General features: G+C 39.2%; 1 protein-coding gene across 24 annotated transcripts in view; it reads left to right on the plus strand.

Annotated features, from left to right (window-relative positions):
- CADPS (calcium dependent secretion activator) overlaps positions 1-12003 on the plus strand; it is a 555724-nt gene that overhangs the window by 433737 nt on the left and 109984 nt on the right. For 13 of the 24 annotated variants that reach the window (XM_043978805.1, XM_043978806.1, XM_043978808.1 and 10 more), the window contains 2 exons: positions 5721-5877; positions 6852-6993. In XM_043978805.1, coding sequence (XP_043834740.1) covers positions 5721-5877; positions 6852-6993 — 299 coding nt within the window. Of the gene's footprint in view, positions 1-4465; positions 4487-5720; positions 5878-6851; positions 6994-12003 lie in introns of all 24 variants that reach the window. The other 11 variants (XM_043978803.1, XM_043978804.1, XM_043978784.1 and 8 more) reach the window with 1 other exon arrangement.

The raw sequence follows: 12003 nt of genomic DNA on the forward strand, positions 1-12003 counted from the left end.
GGACTAATGATGACCTCGGTGTACTTTGGATATCCAGAAAGTTCAGTTATATAAAAAAATGTTTTAGATACATTTGGTATAGTAGCTTAATTGTACTCACACTTAAGGAGAAGCATCCTAGCCAAATTGTAAACCTACATAACCCATTCGATTTTATTCATTGAGCTCCTGGCTCTTTGCTCAGCACCATGCCAGCTAGTCCTATAGAAAGGCAAATTATTGCTCTCAAGGAGTTTATAATACAATGAAAGAAATACACAAAGAATGGATGGTTTGTTAGTGTTGGAGTTGCCTCCACAAATACAGAGCTACTCTCTCTGACATAATAGATAAGTCTGAGTAGATAGAGGCTTAGTAATAGGAAGATTTATTATTTTGTCATCATCATTATGGGGATTGTATTATCATTATGAGGGGAGAGTGTTGCTATTATTATTGCTAATTAATAATAATTATAACAATAATAGCTAACATTAATATAGCACGTAACTATGTGCCAGGAATAGTGCTAAGAGCTTCACAGTTATTATCTCATTTGATCCTCACAACACCCCTGGGAGGTAGGTCCTTTTATTTTCCCCATTTTACAGATGAGGAAACCGAAACAGATGGGTTAACTGAGTTGCCCAAGATCACAGTTTGTAAGTGTCTGAGGCAGGATTTGAATCCAGGCATCTCTGACGCCATGCCTAGCATCCCACACACAATGCCACACATAAAAAGATAACTAACACAAGAAGGTCAGCACAGGTGACAAATGCTATAGAATTTCAGAGTGAGGGAGAGATCACTTCCAAATGGGATAGAAGTTGTCACGGAGAAGGTAAGATTTACATTAGATCATTAATGATGGGTCTATGATTCCCAATAAGATTAACTAGGAACCCAATTCCATTGGACCCACCTCACTATGATTGTTTTCTGGCAAAGTGTGAATCCATTATTTGAGCAGTGAATTCTACAGAAAATTAATAAATCATAACACATAAATTTCTGCAGTATAGGATGACAATAGACCTACAAAAATGTAGCATAGATTTAGTGTCTCCCTGTCAAATGACCTTTCAATTCATTTTAAATTCCAAAATAGGGCAGCTAGGTGGTGCAGTGGATAGAGCACCAGCACTGGAGTCAGGAGTACCTGAGTTCAAATCCAGCCTCAGACACTTAACACTTACTAGCTGTGTGACCCTGGGCAAGTCACTTAACCCCAATTGCCTTACTAAAAAAACAAAAACAAAAACAAAAACAAATAAATTCCAAAGTAAAGCAATCTCAATGTCCCAGAGAAAATTTGGAGCAGCTAAGAGTGTCCAGCACTTCATATCTGTCTCCACAATAGGGCAAGCTTTTGTCCAATATGTTGTCTTGATGGCCTCCTCATTGTATTCTGCTCTCAGAACCTCAACAGGGAGAAATGTTATAAAAAAAATAAACTGTCCTGTATTGTTGCTTTTCTTTTTGCCCAATCTCTCTCTCTCTATGTATACGTATGTATATGTATATATGTATTTAGGCACACAGGGGTACATATATACATGTGAACGTGTGTGTAAGGTATACAATACTTCATTTTGGGCGGATTTTGCCTAAAACCACAACTCCCTTTCTTTGGGAATATTTTTTAAAACACACAGGTAAGCAGTTGGGAGATGAAATTGCATATTAACAGCTCAGAAGATGGTTCGAAGAAACGTTGCTCTCAAAGTAGTTCTAACATTGAATTAGAACATTTACAAGAATTGCATTCACCTGTACCAACAGAGTAACCAACTTTTCAACAGCAATCAATCAATCAAGCATTTATTAAGAACCTACTATGTACCACAGCCACTGTCCTAGGCACTTGGGAAACAAAGACAGGAGTGAAACTGATTCTGAAATCAAGGAACTTAAAATTCTATCATAAAGTGAAAAGCCAGGCTGTTTGATGAATGAGTTGTGTGCCTTCACTATTCACAGGGATGAAACTGGGATTGATATTTCTTTGGGTCCTCCTCCCCAACAGAGTCATTTGTGATTCTTTTGGGATGTGCAAAAAATACTGCTCTCTCTCTCTCTCTCTCTCTCTCTCTCTCTCTCTCTCTCTCTCTCTCTCTCTCTCTCTCTCTTTCTCTCTCTCTCTGTGTGTGTGTGTGTGTTTCTGTGTATTTCTCTCTCTATTTCTCTCATTCTCTCTCGCTATTTATCTCTCTCACTCTCTTTGTGTGTTTTTCCTTCTCTCTCTCTCTCTCTCTCTCACACACACACACACACACACACACACACACACACTATTCTTTATGTTGATCCTAAGAGTTTTTATAGGTTGGGTTGGTTGCTGTATTTTGTTACTTTAAAATATCATAGTATTGTGGTCAAGCTTCAATATTAAAGTACATTAGAAAATACACTTAAGAAAAGATAATGTTGGTAAGAGTATCATCACTCTGGAACTATTTGTTCAATAACTAATTGTCAACCATGTGCTAAGCCTTTTACTGAATGTGATCTTAGATGCCCCTGGCTCTTGGATTCATAATGTGAAATGGAGAGATAGGCAAGACTGAAGCAGATTTAAGCAAAGGGAAAGGAAGGGTAATAAGCATTTATGCAATGCCTACTATGTGCCACACAGTGTAATAAGTGCCATTTACATTTTCATTTGAGTGGAGAAACACTCTGTTCAAAAAGGTTTTTCTTTTTTCTTTCTTGTCCCCTACAACAAGTGGCATCTCATGGGTGTCTTGGTCTCTTTAAAAAATATTTTTTTCTATTGACTCACATAATCTCAGAATTATAAAGAAGTTCAGAGTTCATTTAACCCAATTGTACACCTGCATATCTGAGTGGCAATCCATTCTACTATAGCACCAACAAATGATCATCTTACCTCCCCTTGGAGATTTCACCTCTATACAACAGTGGTGGGTGGACAAACCCAGAAATTCCCAAGGCAGCCCTTTGTTCCACTTTAGGACAGTCCTAATTGTTGGAAAGCTGTATAGAGGTGAAATCCACCAAAACGCTGACCAAAAAACTGACCCAAAATCCTGGAGAACATTATACCTCAACCTTTGAAAGTGATTTTTGCTGTTTAAGAAGGCCATGGAGGACTGTCTGAGATACGCAGTCTAACATGGGGCAGGGGACAATGGGAAAGTCATCAGACCTGACATTTAGATTGTCTCTTCCCAAAAGGGGATGGTAAAGCATCAAAGGTGAGATGAAGGGTTTTCATCCATGCTGATTATAACCAGGTGTCCAAAGAGGAAGTTGTGAGCCTTGGGGCTCTCATCTCTCTGCACAAGTTTCCAGTAAAACCTCATTCATTCAGACCCCTGCTAATTTAGAAATTAGGAAAACTCCAATGCAACTTACAATGTTCCTACTCTATCAATTGTTAGTACCACACTGGTGAATAAAAGGAAATTTAGTAGATGTTCTTAAGCCAATGTATAAACAAAGGGGAAGTATTTTTGCCAGTGTCTTTGTGGATCTGGTAATTGATTATTTTAAGTTCAGTCATTTCAGTTGTGTTTGACTCTTCATGACCCCAGTTGGGGTTTTCTTGGGAAAGATACTGGAATGGCTTGCCATTTCCTTCTCCAGCTCATTTTACAGATAAAGAAATGGAGGCAAATAGGGTTAAGTAACTTGCCCAGGGTCACATAGTAAGTATCTGAGGCCATATTTGAACTCAAGTCTTCCTTACTCTAGACCCAGTGCTTCATCCACTGCACCACCTAGCTGCCTATTGTGGTAAGTTAAATTATATCTAATCAATCAGTCAGTTCATCAATAAGCATTTACTAAGAAACTACTTTGTAGTATGAGAGGCAGCATGAAAGAGAGTCAGCCTTGAAACCAGAAGGACTGAGTTCAAGTCAACCTGAACACATACTGGCTATATGTCCCTGAACAGGTCATTTGGCATCTCAGTGTTCGAGCTAGCTCACTAAGACTCTAAGTATCAAAGAAGGTGCCAATCTGCACTGGTCAAAGAGGGCTTTCACTACTGGGATTTCCCTATAGCACTGGAAAAATAGGTCATTTATATGATATTATTTATATTATATTTATAGGTCATTATATATTTGACCCTGCCCCTATTTGGCAGCACTGTGATAGGCACTAAGGATACAAAGTCAAAAGTGAAACCTGTAGGATTATGGCATATAAGACTGACTTCTTAAGAGTCATATTTGTCTGCTTTCTTTACTCCTTTTACTTGTTAGTGTCGACTTAAGATGACTCAGAATTGTACCAGAGTTATGAGAATGCTGTTCTCTTAAAGTATTTTCTAACTTGGACTTTTGAGTATGAGACTGGTCACCTTCATTACCCTTCCCCATTCCCATAATTATTCTGAACCAATGAGGTTTCACTGTGTGTTAAAATTGAAACAATATCTATATATCTCCAGTCAAGCAGACCTTGCAGAATGGTCCATGACTTGATTTTTTTCATTTAATTTGCAAACCAGCCCCATGTTGATAAAGGAGAAGTAAGTAATATGGAATCTCATGAAAGAAGAGAGGCAGATATTCTGCCTCTTAGTGGCTGTTAGAACATCCCAAATAACCAATAGGTCTGAGAAGAGCTTGGTCACTGAACAGCCCGTTTCATTTATGGAATTCTTTTCCATAATCATCTTTCATGTTTCCAGTCTCCTTCCCATCTTCTTTTTGGGTGAATGCTCAAAAGTGTTTCTGATGTAAATACTTTCAGCCACTGTGGGAGGGGGAGGCAAGATGGTGGGTTACTTTTTTTTCTTTTGCTCTATCACTTCCAAGTGAGCCCACGAGGTCCTGTGGACATCACCACTCATGCTGCATGCTCCCTTGGCAGAAGTGATTACTAAACATGCATGCATGCCTTCAAAGTACATTCACATCTGGCCACGGCTGATGAGAATGTCACTCACAGAGACCCTGCACAATGATTTCTGAGAATCCACGTGCATGAAAATGAGTTACTTCACTGATATTTTTTGGTTTTCAAGGTACATGTGTTTCCAATCCCCCAACCCCTACATCCTTAAGAAAAGTAAGTCCTAATCTCATCATGTTTCTCAACTTTAGCCTGTTGTTTCTATGGAACAGATAGGAAATTGAGGGCACTCCCTTCCCACCCCCACCCCAACTACTTAAAGACATTTTAAAGAACAAAACCGAGTGTAAATATTGACAATGGTAGATTTACATGGCTTGGTGTTTACCCTATGTGAAATAATAGCAATAGTTCCTATTGGTGGAGAAATGTAAGTAAATGAGTTTGTGTGAGATTGTAGACAAACTTTAGACGTCCTAGATGCTTAACTATTTTGAAATTTCAAATTAGCAGAAAACCCATAAACACAGTGAAGAAACTCCCGACTTTTGATACTCACAAACAAGAACTAGTCAAGCACAGTGGTCAGTAGCATGACTCAGAATTTTAGCGTTATTGTAAATTGAACAGAAGTTCTGGCTGCCATCCTCTCCACCTCAGCCCCTGCCTGGCCCAAATAGTCTTGACCCTCCAAGACATTCCTGAAATAAAGACAGGTGTTGCCTTTGTGCTCTGCTCTGTATACCCAATTGTATTTTTAAAGAAAGCTGTTCTCTTTACAATAAAACTAGTGACCCTTTTGAATGCCCATTTAGACTTGAGCAGCTAAAGGCTTGCATCTGGGGGGCCTCAGGTAAAGGTGGAAGCTAATGATTTCTCTGCCCATTGTTCTTCTGCCTAACTTCAAGGCCTTTGCGTGGTGGTCAGACTTAATGGTGGAGCATGCTGAGACGTTCCTGGCATTGTTTGCAGTGGACATGGATGCCGCCTTGGAGGTGCAGCCCCCAGACTCATGGGACAGCTTCCCACTGTTTCAACTGCTCAATGACTTCCTTCGTAGTGATTGTATGTATCGACTTCTATCATTCTGCTTTCCTAAGTAGACAAGAAGGGAGAAGTAGCAGATGGATTATGATAGCCTATTGTTACAAAAATCAGGCTTTGTGCAGATGCCTGTGGGGACACTCTGATAGAGCAGAAAGCACATTGGCTCTAGAGTCTGGGGATCTGGGATCAAATTCTGCTTCCAACACTTGCTAGTGGGACAAGTAACTTGACCTCCTTGGGCCTCAGTTTCCCCATCGACAAAATGAGGAGGTTGGAGTATATGACCAAGGAAGTTCCTTTCAGTTTCAGATGATCCCATCACCCACAGATGTCCATCCCCTTTCCTGAGCATTCAGCTAGAAGGTAGCTCTCCCCTAAGTGGTAAACACAACTAAAGCACAAGAAAAAAAAAGATATGGGGAGGGTATGTATATGTGTGAGTGGGAGTGTTTTCCCCTAAGCAAGGTAACAAATTTTACCTTTTTGCATTTGGTGTTTTTCATCAAAACATATGTATCTTCTAAAGGAAAAAGCAACTTCCAGCATCGAAAGCCCATACTACATGAGTTGGGCTGGGGGTGGGGGAGAGATTGAGCTGTACAGGATGTTCCTTCTCCTGGGGAATGTTGGGGGAGGGGGGAAGATATGCAGGGAAAACATAAGAAATGGTGTGGGATGTTGTTGTTGTTGTTTTAAAGGAACATGACTGTTTTTCTTTTTCAAAGGGCTACACAAATGGGTAAGATTTTTTAAAAATTCAATCTTCCTTCCAAACAGATTTAAGGATGAGTTCCAAGGCCGTTCTTATGTTTTGTTTTCTGTGTGTGTGTGTGTGTGTATGTGTGTGTGTGTGTGTGTGTGTGTTTTTCCCTTTTCTTTTTGGCTTCCCTATCGGCAGCATGTTTATTGTATGAGACAATGCCTCTGCTCAGAGTCTGTAGGTGGCTAGAATGACTGCGGGTTCTCACTCCACTTTTACTTGTCTGTTCTAGATAACTTGTGCAATGGAAAATTTCACAAACACCTGCAGGACCTGTTTGCCCCACTTGTGGTTAGATATGTCGATTTGATGGAGTCCTCAATTGCACAGTCAATTCACAGGGGCTTTGAACGGGAATCGTGGGAGCCAGTAAAGTAAGGATACCTCCTTTAATACCTCAGAGTTTGGGTGCAAATGGATGAAGAGCCATGCAGAGTTCGATTAGCACTATAATATATATTATGTTGTCACTCTAACCAGAAGCAAAAGCCTCAGGCTATTTCTATTATGACCTTTATTTTAGTTTCCTATGGTCCAATGAACTGGTTTCAAAGGGCTTGTGAAATCAAATTAATGTTTGAATTAATTTTACTGTAAATCTGGCCACAAAAAAGTGAAACTTTTTTTTTAATTTTGCTTTAACATCTTATTCTTATAGAGCAGAAGATCCCCAACTAGTCCATTGTGACCCATTGGCCAATCTTGAAGACCAGTTTGATTGCAGATGCAGCCATACATATCCCTTCCTATGTGTGGCTCTTGGACATTTAGTGGTGGGGAGGGTGGGGGAAGGGAGGGGCGGAGGAATGTTGGTTCAAAGCTCCCAACCTGACCCCCACAAACTACTCTTCTATGGGACTTGGAAACCTGCTGCCATTTCCTTTTGTGGGTTTAGAAGACAAATTGCCTATAGTTGGTGTGGATGGGATTTTTTTGCTCTTCACCTCAGTAATAATGATAGCTCGTATGTTTCAATTGAGCAAATCTTTGTCAGAATTCTCCAGTGGGGTTTCATCTGTTTGGTTCTAAAGTTTAAGGAGAAGCTTGAGTGGAACACATTGAGCCATTCCAAGCACTTGAGGAACTGAATGTTCCCTGTCTCCACAAGAGGTCGTTCCCTGGGGGGTAGCCTTATCAACGAGTTACTTTCTCATCTTTGAAAACAAGGTCCTGCAAAGCTTTTTGTTAGGATTGACATAGAAAATGAGACAAAATCAGCATCCCCATTTCCATCAAAACAATAGGGATGTCCCAGGTCATCCCACTGAAGACAGCCTGGTGGCAGCGACCTGTGTGCATATACCAAAGGAAAATATTAGCAAGCTCATATACTCAGATCTGTAGCTCTCTCTTAGGAGAGGGCTACAATGATGACAAGCGCATGCAAATAAATCAGTTGTATCCATTAACTCTTTTGGGGGGAAATTGTGACTCCTTTGGAGTCCTAAATATTCTCAAAGCCCACGATGGTACGTTTGGAAATAGAAATCTATTTTCTCAGTCCTCTCATTGTAAGGATAGTTGTGGTTCTTGCATTTTAAGATTTAAGTTTTGAAAAAGAAAAATTAGCTCAAGCATCGGGCTTCAGGAGTGAGCTAACAATTTAGAAGTGGTTATCACTTGCAGGCAATAAAATGAGACTTAGGTAGGAAGAATAAAACACTTTCTCATATGAAGAGCTGGTTAGTGAGTACAGCTATCTTCTGTAGGCTCCATGCAGCAAGTAAGGGGAGAGGGAGAGACCTGAAAATAACTAGAAAAAAAACGGAATTAAGATGATATCAAGCCATATGATTTGGATATTCACCGAGGCTAGATCTCTGACTCATAAACAAAATATGGATGAGAGGGAGCAACTTTACAACTTTGGACAAAATGAAATCCAGTAAACCATTCTCAGAAATGTAAGGATAGCTCTAAAAATGTATGTCTCAACATTAGGCACCACATGAAGATAATTGAACAAGTGTGTTCTTAACCCCCTCCATCACAATTTGCTACAGTTTTTAATGGGGACAAATTTTACCCATTTTATTTTGGGGTTTTATTTGGGGAGTGGCATTGTTTGATTTTTTTGTATATGTGATGAATGTGCTTTTCCTCCAGTAAAGAATTTGTATGCCCTTCATTATGCTTATTCTAAAATAAGAAACAAGTTTAAGAAAACAGGTTTGATTTTCTGAATGTTGTTCAACTTAGCCATCTAGCTATCTCTGTCTTTCTTTTTCCCATGATTTCTCTCCCTCTCTGCCTACCTGCCCTTTTCTCTTTGTTTCTGTCTCTGTCTCTGTATTTCCTCTCTCTTTCTGTCTGTTCTCTCTCTGCCTCTCCTATTTAGCTCCTTGTAAGTTTCTGTTTTACGAATGTATGTTTTAACCTTATTCCTTTAAAAAAAAAAAAAACATTGGGAAGACATGTATTTCTTAACAGCCTTTGAAAAACTTTTCTATGATCCTATGATATGCAAATGTTAGCAATATGTTGATTTCATTGTAACACAATGGAACAACTTCTTATTTCTGACATATTTCATAATTTGTACCTGTGGCGGAAGGGAAATTGAATGAAGTATCCAAGTATTTCCTCTCAGAGAATTTCAGGCAGGGCCCCTCTCCCCACGCCCTTTTGAGTTTCTGGGGAATGAAAGGAACCAGGTAGTTGAGTTCTTTAGAGTCTTCATGGGTTGGTATGAGGCTGTAATGTCGTGATTTCCCATCCACCCAGAAGTGATTCCACAGTAGAGATGATCCTGGTCCCCTAAGAGACTGTGTTTCCTGGAGGTAGGAATTGTATCTTCTTCACTTTTGGTCTCCTCTAGCACCTAGGATAGTACTGAACATCCTAGGTACTTAAGGATAAATGATTGTTGAATGAGAGGTTGTATAGAATAGTGGATAGGGTGCTAAAAGACCTATGTTCAAATCTTGCCTCTAACTCTTACTAGCTGTGTAACCAAGAGCAAAACACTTAACTTCTCAGACCCTCATTTTCCTAATCTATAAAAGGGGGATATTAATGACATCTTACCTACCTCTCAAGTTTTTTTTTTCTTTTGAGGTTCAATTGAAAGGTGGCATAGAAAACACTTTTCGTTTTAAAGCACAATCTTTAATGAAATCTAAAACTTGATATGACACATTAAAAATGCCTTAAATCTGAATTCAGAGGACTTAGGTTCAAATCCTGACCCTAGGTGATTTGCATTGCCTCCTGTGACCTTTGTTGATCTATAAAATGAAGGGGTCACCTTCTGGGATCCTTTCTAGCTCTATATCTATGACCCCATGATCTCAAGTTCTCATATTTGTACATTTAAGAATTAAAGAACTTTTCTTTCCCCCTGCTATAGGGCAGAATTGCCTGGTGATTGAGGCAATGACTTTAGAATCAAGAAACCTGAGTTCAAATTGTGCTTCATACTTACTAGCCATAGGTCTGTTGCTCCATCTCTCCATAACAGGCATCAAGTCAAGGGGGAAAAAAGCATTTATTAATATTCCTTGAATTAATATTCATTCTCTTTGTTCTGCATAGCCCAGTAGTTTAACATAGCTGATCTCCCTTGCTGTTTCACTCATAGGTAGTATAGAAGGGCTCTTTTCTGGAGCCCTGTACTAAGAATAATAGCACAAGGTTTGGGAGTTAAGACCTTATGATATTATAGAGTTCTACCCTTTCATTATACAAATAAGGAAACTGAGGTAGAGTTGGGACTGAAATGAAGGAATCCCTATTGTCATCCAGGAACTCTTTTGTAGTATACCACAAAACATTTCCAGAAAATTCTAGAAAACCTCATTAATAAAAAGTCCAGGATTATATCCACAATGAGGCTCTTTATGCCATAGTCAATGTAGACTGAAGTTTCCCACTGAAACGGTCTGTATACTTGTCAGAGAGATGTGTGAGAAAAAGATTCAAGTTAATTTTGTACTTAATTTCTGTTTTCAAATGTACTTTTTGCCAAATGGCCCCAAAGTACAAGTAATAATAGTCAGTCAATAAGCATTAATTAAACACCTACTGTCTGCCAAGACAGTAGTAAGTGCTGAGGATATGAAAAAAAGGTAAAAGATAATACCCTGGGGCGGCTAGGTGGTGCAGTGGATAAAGCACCGGCCCTGGATTCAGGAGTACCTGAGTTCAAATCTGGCCTCAGACACTTGATACTTACTAGCTGTGTGACCCTGGGAAAGTCATTTAACCCCCATTGCCCTGCAAAAAAAAAAAAAAGATAATACCCTGTTCTCAAGGAGTTCACAGTCTACAACGGCAACAAAAATTCGATCATTTTCTATATCACCTTAAGGAAGTATTTCCCTCAAAATATCACCCTCTGAAGTAACCGGTACAAAAATTATCCACCTCTCAGACAAAGTATTGATTATAATAACATAAGACTGAAATTAATGCTACTACTAAAGTACTGCCTAAGAGTTATGCTACTACTTACTACCTGCATGACCTTGAGTGAATACTACCACTTTTATGGGCCTCAGTTTCCCCATCTGTCAAATAAACATTTGGGACTGATTGCTCTTGATGGTTTCTTCCAACTCTAAGGCCGAGGATCCTCCATATATATATGGCACTCATTTACAGTTGGCACAGCCAAGTAAGAATTCTATCCCAAAATGATGCACAGAGTCAATTCTGCCAAAAGTCACCCATCTGCTGGTGCAGTGTATGTTTTGATCTTGAGGCTAAAACAGAGGACAAATGAATTTCTCAACAAGTTCAGATGCACATTATGTTTCCTTTGACTTTACTCTAAAATGTCTCTCTCATAACAGTACCTCTCCCAAATGGTTTTTAGAAGTAACCATATTTAATCTAAAAGTCATTTTCAGTTCACTTGACCCAATATTGTCAAGTTAGTCATCACAAAGATACTAAGACAGGTCAATAATCTTACCAGTGCAGACAGTACCTCCAATGGTGCAGATTGCAATCTATCCACATTTTTCTCATGCTGTGGAATCCTTGTCCATGTCTTACTTGAAATCCTCCTTAGAAGATCCAACCAAATTCTGGAAGCCTTAAGGGTAGAGGACAGCTAGAAAGACAGTATGCTGTACCCAAGCTGTGATATTAAAATACATGATCAGCAATATGTATTGATGCATATGTACATAACATGTATATATGTATGAGAGAAGGTGTGTCAGTGATACTGTAGGAAAACAAGGAAAAATAGATGTAAAGACTAAGAGCTACAAAGATAGTCTTAAAACTGCAAAAGAGCCCAAAGAATCCCTCCAGTGTGTCAGATAAATCTTCCAATAAATTCAATGCGACCAACAATTATTAAGCACCTACAATGTACAAGACACTGTGCTAGGCACTGAGCATATGAAGACAAAATGAGTAACAGTCCCTATATA

The sequence above is a fragment of the Dromiciops gliroides genome, chromosome 1 (genome assembly GCF_019393635.1).
Source record: "Dromiciops gliroides isolate mDroGli1 chromosome 1, mDroGli1.pri, whole genome shotgun sequence".
Taxonomy (NCBI): Eukaryota; Metazoa; Chordata; class Mammalia; order Microbiotheria; family Microbiotheriidae; genus Dromiciops; species Dromiciops gliroides.